Source organism: Dufourea novaeangliae, unplaced genomic scaffold (genome assembly GCF_001272555.1).
Source record: "Dufourea novaeangliae isolate 0120121106 unplaced genomic scaffold, ASM127255v1 scaffold6, whole genome shotgun sequence".
NCBI classification, from domain to species: Eukaryota; Metazoa; Arthropoda; class Insecta; order Hymenoptera; family Halictidae; genus Dufourea; species Dufourea novaeangliae.
The window spans coordinates 1997619-2017085 of NW_015373900.1; the positions used below are offsets into that span (position 1 = coordinate 1997619).

At 35.0% G+C, this 19467-nt stretch overlaps 4 protein-coding genes across 4 annotated transcripts; 3 read left to right on the forward strand and 1 right to left on the reverse strand.

Moving 5' to 3' along the window:
- Positions 1-6927: 6927 nt before the first annotated feature.
- LOC107193631 (polyadenylate-binding protein 4-like) lies at positions 6928-10885 on the reverse strand. Its single transcript, XM_015583118.1, has 4 exons — positions 10603-10885; positions 8742-9052; positions 7697-8639; positions 6928-7606 (listed from the first exon to the last, which is right to left on the reverse strand). The coding sequence occupies exons 1-4, from the start codon at positions 10793-10795 to the stop codon at positions 7164-7166; spliced, it is 1890 nt and encodes a 629-aa protein (XP_015438604.1). The 5' UTR covers positions 10796-10885; the 3' UTR covers positions 6928-7163.
- A 727-nt stretch (positions 10886-11612) lies between these two features.
- LOC107193632 (cytochrome b-c1 complex subunit 7-like) lies at positions 11613-12559 on the forward strand. The gene is made up of 4 exons (XM_015583119.1): positions 11613-11821; positions 11908-11958; positions 12145-12311; positions 12399-12559. Exons 1-4 carry the CDS (start codon positions 11794-11796, stop codon positions 12474-12476), a joined length of 324 nt encoding a protein of 107 aa, XP_015438605.1. The 5' UTR covers positions 11613-11793; the 3' UTR covers positions 12477-12559.
- A 2203-nt stretch (positions 12560-14762) lies between these two features.
- Positions 14763-16632, forward strand: LOC107193524 (sodium-dependent phosphate transporter 2). Its single transcript, XM_015582989.1, has 5 exons — positions 14763-14966; positions 15051-15257; positions 15329-15539; positions 15612-16258; positions 16332-16632. The coding sequence occupies exons 1-5, from the start codon at positions 14763-14765 to the stop codon at positions 16560-16562; spliced, it is 1500 nt and encodes a 499-aa protein (XP_015438475.1). The 3' UTR covers positions 16563-16632.
- A 253-nt stretch (positions 16633-16885) lies between these two features.
- LOC107193442 (EF-hand domain-containing protein 1-like) lies at positions 16886-19266 on the forward strand. Its single transcript, XM_015582886.1, has 5 exons — positions 16886-16933; positions 16995-17158; positions 17291-17613; positions 17832-18280; positions 18385-19266. The coding sequence occupies exons 1-5, from the start codon at positions 16886-16888 to the stop codon at positions 19264-19266; spliced, it is 1866 nt and encodes a 621-aa protein (XP_015438372.1).
- The last annotated feature ends 201 nt before the right edge of the window (positions 19267-19467 follow it).

A 19467-nucleotide genomic window follows, 5' to 3' on the forward strand; every position in this document is an offset into this window, starting at 1 on the left:
TTAAGTATATATGTGTATACATATAGCACGGACGGTAACAATGTCATACAGAAATTGAGCTTAAGTGGAACTAAAAATATACTTTTTTGTCTTCTTCTCAATTTCGTAAATTTGTACATAATTGTATTTAATTAAATAGATATGTATTCAATGAACTGGCGCTGAAAGGTTATTACAACGCCATCTAATGACAAGAATATAATACTAAGTGGCCAGTAGCTTGGACCTATTGCTGTAGATGGCATCTCAAGATTTTCTAAATATCTTTTATTCGATTGCAAATGTTTTATGCAAATATAAGTTTTGAAGGACTAGCTTACAAAATCTAAATCAAACAAAAATTTGATTACCCTACTAAGGGTTTCGTCAAGTTCCACCTAAAATCCTCATTCAAGATTAATTAACTTTCTACAATGGATGTACATATACTGAATTTTTGAAAATTCTATACATGTGTATGCTATAATTACATAAAATTCGTAAACTAATTATTACATATAAAGAAATTAAATATTATCTTGAGACGCTGCAACTTATGTACATTTGTTAATGAACAATATATCGACTCATTGTCAGGTGAATTCAACAAAACGATTAAACACGCCTGAAAGATAATATTTTATTACATTTGGGGAAATACGTTACATATAGCATTGAATCCACTAGCTTGATGTGATCCTAAGCCGTAGGGTTTACCTGGATTTATTACCTGAAATACCAGATGTCTTCCCCTTGTTACCTGCTACCGCAGCTGCAGCCTGCAGTAAAAAGGAGACATAAACCAGTTTCTCAAATTAATTGCAGTCAATAGAAACGGTCGAATTTTCGGCGCACGACATAGTTCGCACACTAATTACGGTCATTATTGAAACAATAAATTTAAACGATAATAAAGAAAGCCCACATTGTGTTCGAATTTCGTCAGCAATGTGGCCACCTAACTCTTACAAATGCAATGGCAATTTGAATTTAAACCTAATTGTAGGTGAAATTTGATTTTAATTGTCAATGAATATTCACTTCTACCACATTATTTATAAATATATTTTTTACTATACCTACGATTGACAAAAAATGTTAAATTACTTGTACCCGTTTCTATTAAATATATTTACAATTTACACATTTAAAGTTTAATTTAAAATTTTTAGGTGTTATACGTTTAGCAGAAAATAATAAAGAGTTTATTTAATAATTCAATATGTTTCATACAATTATACTAACACAAGTGCTGCTCCTTTTTAATGTCAGCCTTTGAAACTTGATAAACATGATATGGTGTACAATCGATCATTTTTATTACTTTAACTAGCTTTAACCCTTGTCCCCCTCGTCCAGCCAATATCTGGTCACTTTTGTCTATGTAGAGATCTTTATTTCACGTGTATCCAAATACACGTATACATGCCTATATAATTAATATATTTTTAATACACAGGTACACGTGTATCAAAATATACGAGTACACATAAATTAACATGTTTATACTTTATTTCGTCTTATTACACTGTTAAAAAATGTTAATTTTTTCGCGACCTCATAACCTTCAATAGGCGTTTTTAATAGATCTTTACGAGCTGAATACGAACTTACAAACCGCTTTTCGCAGCACGTTCACTTTTGAAACAATCAATTTAAACGAAAATTTCAATAGAGAAGCGAAATACTTCAGCAAAACACGTGGCAGTGGCAGTGGTGTTCAATGGAGGCGGTCAGCTTTCTTCCCGCTCACAATCAACGTAACGGAAGCGCTAAACGCTCACAATTTTGCAAATAACTTGCGTAAATGTACTCAAATATTTGAGTAATTTGTTATACAGTAATAATCACGCGAAATGAAATAGGAATATGTTAATGCACGTGTAACCCGCGTAACCCGTGTATGAAAAACCACACGGATCAAATCACGGATATACTTAATTTTAAAAAATTTTTCGAGTGCTCTTTATATCGCGATAACTTTGCCACGAAGCAACGCAGGCTAAAATCTTGAAAACGCATCTGAACGTAGGGATTCTACTCTTTCAACCGATTTCTTATTCACGATATTGATACGATTTTCGCTGAAGTTACGAGTTACGAGTCGTAACTTACGACCATTTGAAATGAGCCCCATTTTACGGGTTCACAGAGGTGATCCCTTAAGTTTTTCTGTGGAGTGTGTTTACACAAGAAGACGTATATCTTTAACATACGTTGAAAACCATGACCTCTATCATAGAAGCTCTATGTACTTTTGACCCATATATTAGAACTGTGCAAAAGCAAAGGGGCGAGACGTGGGCCACGTGACGTATCACCTTTCCAATTATAAATGGATGGATGGACTCTTAGCGCAGCAAATGTTTAGATTTTAGATCAACGTTGTGAAGTAACCGGGCTTATCTGTTGGACCGACTACCGGAAGAAAACTGGATATACGACACTCGACACTCCATCGTACATATACAGGGTGTCTCATCTAACTTGATCACCTCGAATAATAACTTAACGGTAGGGGAGACCGGGGTAGATTCTAACAAAAAAAGTTTTTACACTTTTTTCTCAAGAGTGTTTTCTTCAATCAGGAAATAGTTTGCGTGACTTACTGCTCATATATTTGGCCAACTCATTGAGTGTAAATATGTGATAAAATCGTTGATACTTAGACGTCTAAGTTCATCTTAAACAAATCGGATGTTTTGTTACAATGTGCCCTAGCCCGGGGTAAATTGTAACACGTCTGTTTTATTTAGTTAAACACAAATATGAACATAAATGAACATTTCCAACCAATATAAATGAAAATACATATCATTATTATAGTAAACAATCATTGCTTAGTTACTGTGACATATACAAGGAATATTTCTGTCAGTGCAGTTTTCATATCTTTTTTAGAAGTAAACCCTCTTTCTGCTTCTTCTTGTATGTTTTCATCCTAAAAGTAATTAATATTTCAGCAAATAGCAAGTTCACTTTATCACCATTTAGAGCAAGATCAGTAGTAATATGTTACATTTTGTCCCAAGCAATTTGTTAGAATTTAGCCCGAGCTTGAATTTTTGCGTTTTGTCTCAGCAAACGGGAAACTAAACATTAAATTAATGAAATGCGTACATATTATAATACACCAATATGTAATGATTCGTTTGCGACAAAGAAGCAAAAATTCAAACGGTTTCTGATGGCGGTTAATTGAAATAAAAGTGCTAGGACAATATTTACTTTTGCGCTCCAAATAATAATAATCTAACCTGTAACAACAAAACAGACACTTGATGATCGATTGTTAAAATGAAACCGACGTTATCAATATTTTCAAACGGCTCTCACATCCTGCTGCGTTCCCAAATTTGTCGTTCAGAAAATTTTAATTATGTTACAATTTACCCCGTATTACAATCTGCCCCGGTCTCCTCGACACTTTATAAAAATTTTGAAGTATGAAACGTAAATGGCATCAAAAGGCACAAAGATACGTGCTGTTTTTGAGGGTGGAGGCATTTCCAAGATTTCAAGGTCACCTTGATTTTTTTTAACAGAATGATTAGAATAGAGACTGAGACTGAATTAGAAGAATAGAGTATCAAGTTCTAAGTAAAAACGTGTTGATCTTCTTATGTCCTAAACCTAATAGTTAACGAGATATTTACAACATAATCACTGTATTGAAAACGATGTATTGAAGTTGAAGAAATCAGTTCGAGCACCTACAGCTTCCAGATGGTAAGTACGTATTAAAAATTATTTTTTAAATATCTCGTTAACTATTAGAATTTGTTACTCTATCGATCTAGGTATAAGAAATAGGTGCTTTCGATAAAAAAAATCAAGGTGACCTTGAAATCTCTGAAATGCCTCCTCCCAAAAAAAATACGGGTACCTTATAAGATGTGCCCCTTAATGCCATTTAAGTTCCATGCCTCGAAATTTTTATAAAGTCTACCGTTAAGTCATTATTCGAGGTGATCAAGTTAGCTGAGACACTCTGTACACAATGATAATGGTCCACGGAGTCCGTTTTCAAGGATGTAAATTACACCATGTAACGCGTGACCGAAAGATAGATTCCTTATCTTTCGAACGTCGAAAGTTATGGACGCGCGAGATCACGTTGACTAACACATAGAGTAAACGCATCAATGAATGAACACGTAAGAGCTTTTGTAACTATTAAGGTCGACTATTAAATGACAATAATATTAATTATTATTCGGCACATGACTGAGGAGGGAGTGGAAGAAAAACTTAGAAGAAGAGACTTAGAGATCCAGCAACAGGAACAAGATAGGAAAATAAAACAATCAAATTACAACGAAACGTACAAATTTATAAGAATAGTAGTTAAAAAACTACAGAAGGTAGAACAGACATTGGGAGAAAGGCGATGAAAAAGTTATGATTTATGCGGGTCGGATTTGAAACACTAGAACATTTGGTGAGGGAATGTGGAAAAATAGAGAGAGGAGTTAGAATAAAAGACATGGTGAGTGGAAAAAAGGACAAGAGGACAGAGAAATAGTTTAGGGATTTGAAACAAAAAAGGAGGGAAGAGAAAGAAAAATGTGCAATAGAATGATAAGAAATAAGTGGGGATTTAAGACAGAAAGGGAATGAAAGATGAGAGTGAATGAGAAGAATGCGTGAGTTAAGTTAGTAATGTAAAATTAGGCTAAGTTGTAAACCAAATCCAAATTTCTTCGCTGTGAGGCTGAAATAAAGAATATATGTATATCTATCTATCTATCTATCTATTCGACACATAAAAAATAGAGTTTTTAATATCTATACATGTTTATAACTTATAGATTTCAATTTGAAAAATTCGAAAAATGTAGGTTAATTAAATGAAAAAAATACAGGTTTCACCAATGAATGAACAATATTAAGTAAATGAACATTTCTTGATATTAAAGAAACAATATGTTGATCATCTAAATGAACAAACAAGGAATTGAAAAAAATCAATATTTAATTATTTGTATATTTTACATAATAAATTAATTTACTCCTCCTTATATATAATGTTCATTCACTGGTACATGTTTATTTACTGGTGTATCCATCCATCCACCCTATGAACATGTCCTACGTACCTTAGTTTTTGCCGAAAAATAGTTGGCGCGGAATATTAGTATTTCTTAACAATTTTTATCTTAAAAAATTACTCCCGATTTACTCCCTCGGGATCTAAAATTCCTCCTATCGCAAATATTATATTTAATAAGATATTCGCAAATAAAAAATGAGAAATTTGTTATCTGCAAAATAATTGATAGTAATGGTCAGTAAATGGATAGTAATATTCAATGGTCAGATATCTTAATAACAACTTACATTAACAAGGAGCGATTGAAATAATGTTGTTGCATACATAATGTTAGGTAGGCTATAACGTCATACATGACAGTTGTGTTGGTTCCACCTATAGGTACATAGTTCTGTATATACATCTATATAGAAATCTTAATACAATACAGTAAGTATGATAAATATAATGTAATATGTATTATAAGATTGTTATTTGCCAGTTTAAAAGAAACCGCGCCTATATTATATATAATTATTCAAAACATGCGCTAGGCGGTGGTTGCTGCCAATGTGCGCGCAAGTTGTTTTGCATCGAATTTGTAGCCATAATTTTATAACAGGCATTGGACAAAATTTGGCTTCGTAAGTTTGGTTGACTGGGTGTAAACATGTAATAAAAGAAAATAATATTTTATATATCCGCCCAGTCAGCCAAACCTGCAAAGCCAAATTTTATCCAATGCCTGTTATAAAGTTATGGTTACAAGTTTGATGCAAAATCTGCTATAAGCAACTTGCGCCCACATTGGCAGCAACATAGGCAGCAAATTGGCAGCAACATATGCAGCAAATTGGCTCACGCAGACTCTGTTCCGTTTTTGCCCCCAATTTGACACAAGTTATGTTGCAAGATTTCTTGCCAATTTGCTTTACCATTTTGTCAGCTGGCGTTGCCTGCAAAACCCAAACCAAATACGGAAACAGATGGCTATGGTTTTTAATAATTGCTCCGAACTTGTATACAACTGGTTATTAGAGTAGTTCGATCGTCAAACATGTCTCCATGAAAATGCTTATACCTTCCAAACTCATTGCGATCCCACTCTGAAAATTTTACAGTCTACTACTGAAACTGTGGTAATTAACATATATAAAAATGACAAAATCGAAGACGCGGGTTTTGAGATATTTAAGGATAAACTACGTATTCATTATCCTTGAAATTTATTTCCTCCAGAAACAGGATGCTGTTTTTTTCTGAAAATATATACTTTTCCTTAACTGACGCAAATAGAATTACCCGAATCGACCGATTATAAGTAACCAGTTCTGATTTTTTTAATATACCTCTGCTAAGCGAAAATAGACCATTTTTATGATTTTCATACTACTGTAATTCAGGCAAAATGTCCCACAGGACATTAAAGTTTAATGAAAATTCTTTTCTCGTAGGTATCTAAGTTTCTACAAAAATTGAAAAAAATTCCGAAAAGTCCGATTTTGATCGATTTTCCATGGAATAACCCCGTTATGTAAATAACGTCAATATCATACATTGAACGAACCAATGGTATTATTTTGAAATTTTCATTATCTTATAAAAGTAACTAAATAAACATTAAGACATGATTAAATAAAATGTACATCCAAAAACTTATATTAACTATCGATAAAATAATTATATTCCTTACTCCAACAGGTATTTAAGCAAAAAGGGTATAAACATTTAAGATGAAACTGTATTTCACCTAATAAACATTGAATTATAGTCTAAATACTTCAAATAATTTATTTGATATATCTTTACATTCATATATGCATCATTTGAAAGTAATACAGTAACACTAAATTCATATCATAGAAATTAAGAGTACGAATACGCAAGGAGACGAGGGCAAGAATAAACTCACTTGATACTTTTAAAGGAAAATTTATTATCATAAAACTTGATGAAAAACCCTTTCATGATCATTTATTAGATTTGAATAACAATTGTTCCTGTCATTCTTGTATGTAGTAATCGCTTAAGCCATCAAAAGCTTTAGAAGTAAATCACTTTTGAAACCAAGGAGAATTGCAGAATGAGGAAGGAAAAAATGAACATCGTTACGAATAATTAAAGAATAAAATAATAGCCTAATGTAAGATGTTTACTCTTTTTTAGAAGCCACAGCCTGTTTGGCCTGATGAGCCTGCAATACAGCTACGGCCTCCTCAACCTTGGCTTTCAGCGATTCGTTATGCTCCAACATGTGCAGGAGCTCTGAGTTGTCGATTTCCAACAACATTCCAGTAATCTTTCCAGTAAGTTGCGGATACATACATTGAATCAACGGGAAGAGACGCTCTCCCAACATTTGTTTCTGCTCCTGTGGCGGAGCAGCTGCCAGCATCGAGGCAGTCAATGGTTCTTGTCCTTGAATATGAACAGCTTGTTGAACAGGAGTAGGAGCAGGGATTGCCATTGCTTGTGGTGGATTACGCATGTTCGGTGTGTATTTGTAATTTGACGGACGGTTCTGAGCTGAAACTCCCACTGCCGGGCCAGCCATGGAACGACCTTGCATGTTTGCACCGCCCACCGCTTGTTGACCTATAAGCAAAAAATAATTAGCAGAAATCCGAACACCATAATGTTTTATACGACGGAATTGTTACGAATTATTATTAAATTTTTTATTACCTGTGATAGGTCTGGCAGACAACGTATTACGCATAGCACTTGCTTGAGCAGTAGGAGCACGTGGTGCAGCTCTAAACGGACCTTGCATCGTAGCAAAACCGGAGCCTCCAGTTTGTGCATTGGGTCGTACTTGATTCGGTTGCGCTGGCCAGCGTGGCGTCGCCCGAATCTGTGCCATTTGTGGACCGTAAAATCTTTGTGGCTGAGGGATAGTGGGAACGAAATAGTTTCCAGCGCCACCAGGCTGGAAGATTTGGCCCATTTGTTGCATTCGCATGTTTGCAAGACGCTGCATGTATTGAGAAGCGAGATGCGCTTTACGATCTTCTTTACGCTGAGCCAGAGCAACATACAATGGTTTCGTAACTATTATACGACCGTTCATCTCTGTCACAGCTTTCGTAGCTTCTTCAGGAGCCGAGAAACAAACGAATCCGAAGCCTTTGCTACGTCCGTCCTCCATCATAACTTTAGCAGAGGTGATCGTTCCGAACGGAGCAAATTCATTACGCAATCGTTCGTCGTCTATACTGTCGTCCAAATTCTTTACATAAAGATTTACACCCTGATAACGATTCAAACGTTCTATCTTTAATTGTTCGAACTTTCTTTTCAGTTCTTGTTGACGCTCTGCTTTCTTCTGCGCCCGTCCAACATACATACACCTTCCTTCAGCAACCTCCTTTCCATTTAATTCAAGTACTGCTCGTTCAGCAGCGTCAGGATCTTCGAAAGCTACAAAACCAAAACCTCGAGACTTCCCATCATCTTTACTCATTACTTTGTGACTGGTGATGGTCCCATATTTTTCAAACATTTCTTTAAGTTTGTCATCTGTAATATCTTCCCCGAAGTTCTTTACATAAACATTGGTAAACAGCTTGGCTTTTTCTCCCAATTCCTTTTCACGTTCCTTACGGGGTATGAATTTACCAACATACACCTAAAAATTGTAATAAATATATACTCTGTTCAGATACATCTATCTCTTATATTAACATAGGAAATAGAAATGTAAAAGAATCCATGAGACATGCAAGATTACCTTTTTTCCATTTAACAACATGCCATTGACTTTATCAATAGATTTATTTGCTGCCTCTTCAGTTTCAAAATGAACAAAACCATAACCTTTAGAACAACCTGATTCATCTTGAGCCACTTTGCAACTAAGTATGTTACCAAAAGCAGAGAACGTGTCGTACATTGCTTTATTGTCTATGTTTTTATCTAGATTTTTGATAAATACATTTCCAACGCCAGATTTTCGAAGGGAAGGATCACGTTGAGACCACATAATACGTATAGGCCGCCCCTTTATCATATCAAAGTTCATGGTATCCAATGCACGTTCGGCTAAAATGAACAATTCAAATTAAAATTTATTTCAATCACGATGATCAATTGTTACAATTGTATGATAAACAATTTCCATGGAACGATGTTCAATGTTTTAATTTTTCAAGAAAAGTAAAAGGACTTTTATTCGTGTTATATTAAATTATTCTTAAATAGCTGTCAATTTATTCATATACCTCATAATTAACAATTTTAGGTTCAAAGTGGTTTTATACATAATAATTAACTGTTTCCTTATTCTTTGCAATATAAAAATGAAATCGTAATATACATTAACATTCTGACCCTAATTATTTTTACGACTTAGTACGTTGGGGCAAAAATGATTGTATTTAAAGTACAAAGTAAGATATAACATTTGAAATAATGAATTGTTTAAATTTATCATTTTGATTTTAAAAATAACAAGCGAAGTACAGTAGTTCCCGCTTAATTGACGCAGTCTCAGATCCGCATCGCGACAGTTATCGGATAAAGTAAGTGTTCTAGAAATTATCGGCTGTTATCTTTCTCGGATTCACTCACTTCTTCAGTTCATCGAAGACGAAAGTGAAAAACACTGAGTGTGAGTGAAACAGAAATGTTCGAACAGCTGTTTTACGATGCGTAGCACAGATAACGTGGACACTCGCTTTGTGGAAAGAATAATTCCAGAAATTGATGGAGATAACGCCGCATCAATTAAACGGGGATAAATGCGTTTATTATACGGGAACTACTGTAAATTAATTTTATGTCAGTATTGAATAAATTACTAGAAAAGAATAATCTATGTTCAATATAATTTAAAAAAAAAATACTAATTGATATTTTAAATTTTACTAATGAAACGTTTTTTTCGAATTATTGCGTATAAACGTTTCAAAATAAGAGTTCGAAGTATCCTATACTATACATATATACTATCATTATAAGCATGTGTTATTGAAATTGCTTAATCCTTGTGAAAGACTTTTGCTTCTACTTATTTTTATTTGTGCTGGCAAATAAACTGTACATAATCCTGGATAATCATTAGACATACACTAAAAATATACGAAAACTTTTTGTCAACTGTTGCATAAATATCCGATAAATTTTATACGTCTACTACATTCTTCTACTTGCAAAAAAAGATCCACAAATTTGCTTTGATTTCCTACTTAAATAACTACTGAATGTTCAAGCCGAATATTTATGAGTGGCGATAAGAACTCGAATATTATCATTTTGCAAGAACAGATAAAAATCAAAGAACACTGCAATTTTTCTTCCTAAGTTATTTTTAATGTAAAGAAAATAATGTAATTTTAAGCATCGTCATTGTTCAACAAAACAGCTAGATATCGTATATAAACGAAGGAGGAAATGACGAAAAAATCAAATGTATGACTCAACCGTCATCTACTACATTCTACTTTGTTCGATGTAAATCCAATATGGTGGCATCGTACGATGCGAAACACGTGTCACGCGCAGACAAATGATACAGCCAAAGGACATAGTTTATGAAGGGTTTTGGGTATCTGGGTCAGAGAAATATCGGAATAAGTCATTAATATACTCACCGTCAGCCGGTTGCTGGAAGTTGACATAAGCATAACCGAGCGAGCGTCGGGTAATCATATCACGACAGACGCGTATCGAGAGTACGGGCCCAGCCGATGAAAACTTCTCGAATAGCACCGCCTCGGTGATATCGGTATGCAGGTCTCCCACATAAAGCGAGGCCATAGGATAATTCGGAGCTCCTGGATTCATTTTTGCTAGTATTTCCACGTAGTGCAGCTGCTTACGTTTAAAATACTCTGGTTTCTGGTTTCTCCCGTTCCTTCAATATGGCTTGCGCTCTTCCGAAACGCAACGATTACTATTTTTTTCCACACTTTACTTTATGTTTCACGGTTTTCAGCTACGGTTTTTCGATTTTTTTGTTTGTGTTTTTTGGAATTTTTATATTTTTTTTGGGGGTTTTTTTTTTATAGAAGAGTTATTTCACGAATGGAGGTGGGTTGTGTGACCTATTTTGTGGAAAAAGGAGACACAACCACACGTGAACACAACTCTACTCTTAATGAGGAAGAGGCATTGAAAGTAGTTCCTTCCACGCTTATATACTAACCACCGAACGCCCACACTTCGAAAAAATAGTTCCTCGTTACAACGCCATCTGCAATTGGATCTAGGGTATTCGTAAAATAGTCCTATGATAGAATACGATTTTTCATGTTCATAAAAGGAATAAACCACTATTCTTGCATGAATTATATTTAAAATAATAATAATTATAGATATAATTTAATATAATAATTATCGAGAAATTATATATCATGGCAACTATTGCGCATTTACAAAAATATTTGAAAACGTTGTTACACACGTTCCACGTCGTATGCTGTAAATTTAACTAGCCACTATTACTAGTTTGGAAGTGCGTCATGTAATTAAATTACAGATTCCAGTACAATAATTATACTTCCGATTTTGTTTCACATTTTCAAAATTATAACATAATATACATTCTTCAACTATATTTAAAATATAGAAGTATAGAACTCTAGGGCTAGGGACTCTGAGATCTAGGGAGGGCTAGGGTTTGGTCGAGGTCTACAGAGGTCTGTTTTAACTTCATAGTTACTCTTGGTTGACCTTATCTACTTTTATCCAACCACAAGACTTACTACATAGTCCAGCAAGTAGTAGTTCTAAAGAACAAGTTTTAAGGATATTTTACGCGTTAGGTGTACAAAAGACGTAACATGAGAGTGTCGGCGATCCTACGTCAGGGTAAGTAAACGTTTAATTGATCTGTATATTTGACATTTATATACGTTTTTATTCTTATATAACATTGCTGTTACACTACTTTACAGGAACGAGTTTGCAAAAATGGGTATACAACATGTCTGGATTTAATAAACTAGGTAAGGAAAATAGGTATACTGTTATAAGTGTCAAACAAATAATAATTAGCAAAAGTTTTTAATTGAATAATTAAGCTGTCAGTATTTTTAAAAATATATTTTATAAATGAGAACATAATGGAGATTTAAAAATCAAGAGATTCATTTTAAAGTGTTTAATGTACTTTTAATTTTATATAAATTTAGGTTTAATGAGAGATGATATTATTCATGAATCGCCTGAAGTTGAAGAAGCAATACGGCGACTGCCTAAGCATGTAAGAGACGAACGTGTGTTTCGTATCGTTCGGGCTTTACAATTAGATACTCAAAGGAAAATTTTACCACCAGAACAGTGGACTAAACTGGAAGAGGTAATTTAATACAATTGATTGATAAAATTTCCTTAATGTATTATATGTATTAAAAACATTTTATATGCATAATATGTCATAAAATAGGATGTATTATATCTTACACCATACCTTAATGAAGTGAAGAAAGAGATAGAAGAAAAAGAAAGATGGGAAGCCATGTGAATTTCAATGATTATTGGTCAGTGAATTAACTTTATCTGTAGTATGCATTCTAACATTGGTATGTACATACGATGCAGAAAATATTAAATATAATTGTCATTCACTTAACTAGTTGTTATTATATTATGTAAAAAGAATACAATGATCAAATATATTATGATAAATGTTTATATGCTTAAGTTATATTTATTTAGTTCAATAGTATAATTCCTGATATTTGGTATGTTTTGATTTGATAGAAATAAAGTATATTATTGTAGAATTGTTTTCTTATTTATACCTTATTCATTCGGTTTACAATTAATACAAACTGCTTCTTTATAGTAATAATGAAAATAAAAACATTATGGTATACATACATTGAAATGAATTTCTTAAAATTTCACTCTAATTATATAAAGAAAGATATTGTATATATTAACATTTTTGAAAACCTAATAAGTAAATTGTAGTACTTGTCCACTTGTAATATAATGTTTCTGTAAATTAATTTCTTAAAATGTGAACTCATATGAGCATTCTCAGTCTAGTGATAACCATCATGGTGGATGCTTCAAACTGATGAAGATTTGTGTATAGACGACCTTTTGATTTAACTATACATGTAGGAGCAGACATGCGATTATTGGTAATTATGTTCGCATCAATTCATAGCTCATTTAACACTCTTCATGCAATGACTTATTCATCATTCCCCCACGAAGATCCGGCGTACGGTTAATGCGTAACGCATCGCGACAAACGGGATGACATTATAGAGAAATCAGACCGTAGATACTAGAACGTGAGGGTGGTCGATCGATTGTTCATCGATTTGCAAATACAACACGTCAGGATTTATGCTGCAGCAAACCATTTTAGTATTACATGTATATAAGATTGTTTCGCGGGCAAATGGCGGATCAATATCTCACCCCTACGCGGATTTAAGCGGCGTCCCCCAGTTGCCGAAGATTATCGCGAAGTAATTTTAGTTTCGTGAGTGAAAAAAATACATCCCGTCTTATTAATTTTTTCTCTCAGTGAACGTTCGTTTAGTTTTTCGTGTCATCGTGTCGTCCAATGCCTATCGTTCATGCGATTCTTGAAAAATGGATCTTGAAATGTGAACTACACGGAAGATCGTGCACAGAATGATGCAAACAGTGGTAATGGAAGACTGCGCCTTTTAACATTTTCTTTTGTGTACAAAAACTTTATATAATATGCTTGAAAGCTTTGCCTATTCTAGTTATCTATCTCTTTACTTTCACATAGTTTCCAATAATACTCTATACGGCCTATAAATCATCGTCGAGTTTCGGGTAAAACTACCCCCTTCGTAACGACTTCGATTTTCACTTTCGGTATTACACGCAAGTAAAAAGAAACGAATGGAATACTTTCTTGTAAGTCGGTTTTGTCAGGAATGTGAATTTTAATCAAGATTAACAAAGTGTCGCCACGTGAATAGGGAAAGGATAATAGCATCCATTCGGAATCGGGCGTAACAAAATTGGCAATACCGTTTCAGTCAAATAATTGAATTTCCTTCGTGGACTGTCGAGGTACATTGTTCCTTACATTCGGTCCTAAGACGATTGTGATGTGTGTACGAAGGTAATTGTTAATGAAAGTAGTTGCATTGCTTTCAAGAATCGTCGTATTCTAACATATCCAAATCTATTGTAAAGAGCATGTACGTAGTGCGTAAAATACACACGTTATGGTTAATTGCAGATGCCGGAAGACCAGCGATCAGCGTGTTTCCGCGTAAGGAAAACGCTGATAATGAATAGTTATAAAGTTGAACATCATATTTTATACTTAATAGATACTAAAACATTTGAAGAAGTCTGTACACAGTAACTGTTCTGATGCTAACACGAGTCATTTAGTAACTGTATGTTAGCGCCTGAGAAGAACATAATGCTAAATATACTAGGTGCTGAGCCAAAATACTACCTCTGCTACATGTACAAAGTTACAAGATTGATTGTATTAGAAGTGAAATAAAAATATAAATTATATATATATATATATATGTATACACACAGACACACATATATATATACATGAATGTGAATGTAAATGAAGTATACATTCTGATGAATAAGTATTTACGTGTGAATGTATAGCACAGTTAATCAGAAGCTCTTCCTCGATATATATGTTCTCCTATTCGACAATGCATTATTTTCAAACAGTATGGAAAGAGGCCATTTGATAACAATAGTCTTTTGACAAATGCATAGAAGTAGAGGGCATACCCATAGCTCAAAAGAAGCAAGTATTAAGTAAATAAAAATGACTGTACCATATGATGAACACTTGGTATGGATAGTGGTGGTTGGGTTCTTAGTAGCTTTTGTTTTGGCATTTGGAATTGGAGCCAATGATGTTGCCAATAGTTTTGGAACAAGCGTTGGTGCTGGGGTACTTACAATATTCCAAGCTTGTGTTTTAGCAACTATATTTGAAATTGCTGGGGCTGTACTCATCGGCTATAAGGTATTTTTAAAGACAATTACATTTTTATAAATTATATATTAAGTGTCGTTACACACAGAAAATATTAATTAATGTTCCCTTAAGGTCTCTGATACAATGAGAAAAGGTATATTAGATGTTACACTATACGAAGGCCATGAAAAAGAATTAATGATAGGAGCATTGTCTAGTTTAACTGGATCTGGTATCTGGCTAATGCTAGCAACGGCATTACGATTACCTATTTCTGGAACTCATTCCATTGTTGGTGCTACAGTTGGTTTTTCACTTGTCTGTAAAGGTACTGCAGGGGTCAGTAATCATATATTTATCTAAGTTAATGTATACATTATTGCGCGATTTTTACGAAAATGTTGTTGCAGGTAAAATGGATAGCCCTTGCGAATATAGCAGCATCTTGGTTCGCAAGTCCTGTACTTAGTGGAATTGTATCAGGTGCTATATTTTGGCTTCTAAGAAAATCTGTACTCCAATCCAGTAAGCCCCTAGAACAAGGTCTTCATATTCTCCCACTAGCATATGGTCTTACTGTTGGTGTCAATGTTATATCAGTTGTACATGATGGACCTAAACGTGAATATTTATACTTTTATCTAAATACTTTTGTATATTAAGTACAGTTCAACACTATGTTTCTGTTTTCAGTTCTGATGCTCGATAAAGTGCCATGGTGGGGTAGTTTAATAGCTGCAATAGGTTTCGGTTTATTTTCAGCTGTCGTCGTTTATTTATTCGTTGTTCCATGGCAGAAAAAGAGGATATTACTTGCACTGAGTAGCAACGAAAAAGCAACAACAAATTTTGGTACCTGCGACAAGAAAGAAACTACAGCATTATCTGTTATATCGGAAGCCCCGCAAAGTAGTAGCAGTAGTAGTAGTAACGGTAACGCTAAAGAAGCAGCGCCAAAATTACGTGGTAATAGTAGCGCAAGTCCTCTGTTAATGGTAGCAGGATCAGACACAGAGGGTGTTCAAGTTGAACCTGAAAAGAAGAATGAGGAGCCGCCAGAAATCTCTAAACTGTTTGCTTTCCTGCAAGTATTAACTGCAGCGTTTGGTAGTTTTGCACATGGTGGTAATGATGTTAGCAATGCTATCGGACCACTTATTGCACTTTGGGCTGTATATGCTGAGGGATCGGCTAGACAAGAGGCAGAAACACCATTACTTATATTACTTTACGGTGGTCTAGGAATATCAACCGGTCTTTGGGTGTGGGGACGTAGAGTCATACAAACGTTAGGTCAAGATTTAGCACGTATTACACCAACAACTGGATTTACTATAGAGGTATAATGATTTCACGAATACAACTTTCACCTTTGAAGGAAGTTGTCTTCTTACTATTAAATATTGATTGTAGGTAGGAGCAGCAGTGACAGTTTTGTTGGCAAGTAAGGCTGGTTTACCTGTGTCAACAACGCATTGTAAAGTAGGGTCAGTTGTCTGTGTGGGATGGGCTTCACGCGGCGGCGAGGGGGTGTCATGGAAATTATTTCGTAATATTGCATTCGCGTGGTTGATTACTGTACCAGTGGCTGGCTGCTTATCCGCAGGATGTATGGCCATTTTCAAAGAAATAATTAGTATGTGATTCCATTACCAAGGCAACTAACAGATTTTAGTGAAAACCATCCAATGCTACTGTTGTCAATAATTTATGCAGAAATAAATGATCAAATAACTATTTAAACTAGTTATTTTTTACCTTATAAACGATACGATCATAAAATTCTTTAAAGAAGCCAGTAAGCATTAGGCATTACTAAATTAAAAAATCAGTGTTTCATCAATATGTAGTGGCGTTGTTATAGAAACGGAATTAAACAGATCTCCTGACAGGTAGACACTTAAAGGTTACTCCAAACAAGTGTCTAGTAAAAATATGGTTTGTACACATTACTTTTATAATTAAATATGGAAGATTTACCAAATATACCTGGCTATACATTTCGTGATCCAAGTGTAAGTTAAGTGGATACGCATTGACTATTTTAATATTATAATAACCATACTGGATCAATGAAAATTGAAGAAATCTTTTCTTTTAAAGATCACTGATTATAGATTACTGCAAAAATTACATTTTTTGAATGGTTATCGTGTGGTGCGCCATAGTAGAGTTGGTATTGGAGAAAGACCAATAGATGCTGCATCCACTGCATACATAAAAGATATACCTATTGTACAGTAAGTAATAAACAATGTAAACTTTCATTTTGCTACTGAGATTCAGTTACAACTTATAATTCAATTTATATTTCATACAAAATCGCTTATATCGAAGATTCTAATACAAAAATATTAATACTCGAAAACCAGATATGATCCATCGTTGACGTATGGTCGCGTAAAAGGATATGCATATCGTCAAGTTATTCCACATTATGCGTTATTCGCACAGAAATGCCTTTGCTTCAAAGCATTCTTCCGTCAGGGTGTGTTCAACTCCCCGGACGAACATTATCGGATACGTCATGTAAACATACTATATTTTTTGGAGGACAATACCTTAAGCGTGATGGAACCTTCGGTTAATAACGCAGGCTTTCAGCAAGGAAGGCTCGTTAGAAGAGGCAAAATTGAAAAAAATGAAAGGGGAGATACGCTTCACTGGAAGGATTTCAATGTTGGGATTGACGTATGTACGTTCGATGAGTATATCTACATGTATAAATTTCGATTTTTCATGTATACTTATATCTTATAAATTGCTGTTATCATATACTTTTATGAAACTCGTGAGGATTCTGTGAATACAAGGTAGAGTTTAGTAAAGTGCAAGTAAATGCGGGCCTCGATCAAATCTAGAGTGTTGCGATGTTTTTGTAATTTATTTACCATCACATTTCGTTAATTTCAGGTATTTATGGTGTAGTTTATCATATTATCGATTGCGATCTATTCACTAGAGAGTTCTTGAGCAGCCAAGGCATAGATGTCGGTAACAAGGAGGAACCTCCTATAGATCCATACACGTCGCTCCGTGAATCCAAGCAGAATCGACCGATGCACGTAACGCCGATTCCGGACGATTCTAGGCGTCGATTTTTAGAATATGATAAAATGGTGTTATGTTTCACCGCGACGTGGAACGAGGACGTTTACCAGATAATGTATTTCTTGACCGACGACACGATAGCCGTGCGAGAAGTATTGAGACCTAACTGCGGAAAGGATCCGGTGGCGATGCTACTGAAAAGAATGAAAGTACCGAAAGACTGGAAGAATTTACCAACGTCCTATCCGGCCGTATATCTAGAATACGGCGATCCAGAAGTTATCGAATATTATACGCCGAAAGATTTCACTGTAAGTCACTGGCATATTTTTAAAAAACAAAACGCGACTTTTAGGTATTAGTAAATATAACATCATATATTGCTAATTTGTGTTAACGTGTTTCACGGTTACAGATAGGCGGCACGATTTTTATATTCAGTCGACGTTTTTTCTTACACGACTGCGATTCCTTCACACGGAAGTATTACACGGATATGCTGGGTATGATGCAACCGGAAAGAATTCCACTTCCGGAGGAGAAACCGAAATCGGCGCCCGAATACGTGCCGCCGCCGCACATAAAATTCGGCACGCCGGAGGATACTTACGCAGGTTGTTTGTCGTTCATGCCTAAACCGCCGAGAAAAGATGTTGTCCGGCAGCTGGTGAATTTCCCGAAAAAGTTGCGTTACTCAATGCGTATGGACGCGGTGCACCCTGAAGACAGAGGTCGCGATTTCATCTTGCAATACAGTTTAAGCGAAGGCATGATTACGATTCAAGAACTGGAGAAACGTAACTCGGGCCGTCGCGAAGGTTGCTTCTTAAAAGCCACATTGGTCCCGAAGCCGAACACTGGAAGAGACAATCCGGAATATTATACGCCTCGGGACTTTTACATCGGGGCGAAAATCAATATATTTAATCATTACTTCATCATAGTAGGGGCCGATCTTTTTGTGTACCGTTACATGGAAGAGAATCCCGAGAAGTTCTCGCGGGAGGTACGGGACAATGTACGAAACTATTTCACTAGACAAAAGTTACTCGACGACGATATAGCTGTCGAGGCGAAAAAGATACACGACGATACGATGAATTGTATGAGAGAATTAGAAGCCCAGGCTGCTCAGAGATATGAAGGCGAGCATGGGGAGCTAAGACCACGTACACCACCACCGGAAGAATTGTGTCCGGATCTGGCGACGACGACAACCAAGTCGCACGGTCCTGGGAAATCTTTCGATAAACATATGAAAAAGGAAGTAAGATGGGATAATCGGAGAGAACATTAATAAAGAGGATTGCGATTTACGATTGGTAATCACGTTTAAAACAAGAATTATTTTGCGAACGAGCGTTCGGACATACGTTTAGTGTGATATTATAATTCAAATTCCTTTCGTGTATAAAATTGTTTGAAAATGAAATTTATTCGAGGCCATCGTGAAACGTAGACGACGTATGTTTATGTTAAATGATACTGATCGTTTTAG

What these genes read in the sequence shown, in the direction of transcription:
- LOC107193524 (XM_015582989.1), top strand. Translation starts at nt 14,763, where the DNA reads ATGACTGTACCATATGATGAACACTTGGTATGGATAGTGGTGGTTGGG. An exon ending in CTGTACTCATCGGCTATAAG is followed by an intron (nt 14,967 to 15,050) that starts GTATTTTTAAAG and finishes TGTTCCCTTAAG; the next exon opens with GTCTCTGATACAATGAGAAA. An exon ending in TGTACATGATGGACCTAAAC is followed by an intron (nt 15,540 to 15,611) that starts GTGAATATTTAT and finishes TTCTGTTTTCAG; the next exon opens with TTCTGATGCTCGATAAAGTG.
- LOC107193632 (XM_015583119.1), top strand. Translation starts at nt 11,794, where the DNA reads ATGAGAGTGTCGGCGATCCTACGTCAGG. An exon ending in GTCGGCGATCCTACGTCAGG is followed by an intron (nt 11,822 to 11,907) that starts GTAAGTAAACGT and finishes ACTACTTTACAG; the next exon opens with GAACGAGTTTGCAAAAATGG. An exon ending in AGTGGACTAAACTGGAAGAG is followed by an intron (nt 12,312 to 12,398) that starts GTAATTTAATAC and finishes GTCATAAAATAG; the next exon opens with GATGTATTATATCTTACACC.
- LOC107193631 (XM_015583118.1), bottom strand. Translation starts at nt 10,795, where the DNA reads ATGAATCCAGGAGCTCCGAATTATCCTATGGCCTCGCTTTATGTGGGA. An exon ending in CTTCCAGCAACCGGCTGACG is followed by an intron (nt 9,053 to 10,602) that starts GTGAGTATATTA and finishes TGTTCATTTTAG; the next exon opens with CCGAACGTGCATTGGATACC. An exon ending in GTCTGCCAGACCTATCACAG is followed by an intron (nt 7,607 to 7,696) that starts GTAATAAAAAAT and finishes TTTTGCTTATAG; the next exon opens with GTCAACAAGCGGTGGGCGGT.
- LOC107193442 (XM_015582886.1), top strand. Translation starts at nt 16,886, where the DNA reads ATGGAAGATTTACCAAATATACCTGGCTATACATTTCGTGATCCAAGT. An exon ending in AAAGATATACCTATTGTACA is followed by an intron (nt 17,159 to 17,290) that starts GTAAGTAATAAA and finishes CTCGAAAACCAG; the next exon opens with ATATGATCCATCGTTGACGT. An exon ending in CAATGTTGGGATTGACGTAT is followed by an intron (nt 17,614 to 17,831) that starts GTACGTTCGATG and finishes CGTTAATTTCAG; the next exon opens with GTATTTATGGTGTAGTTTAT.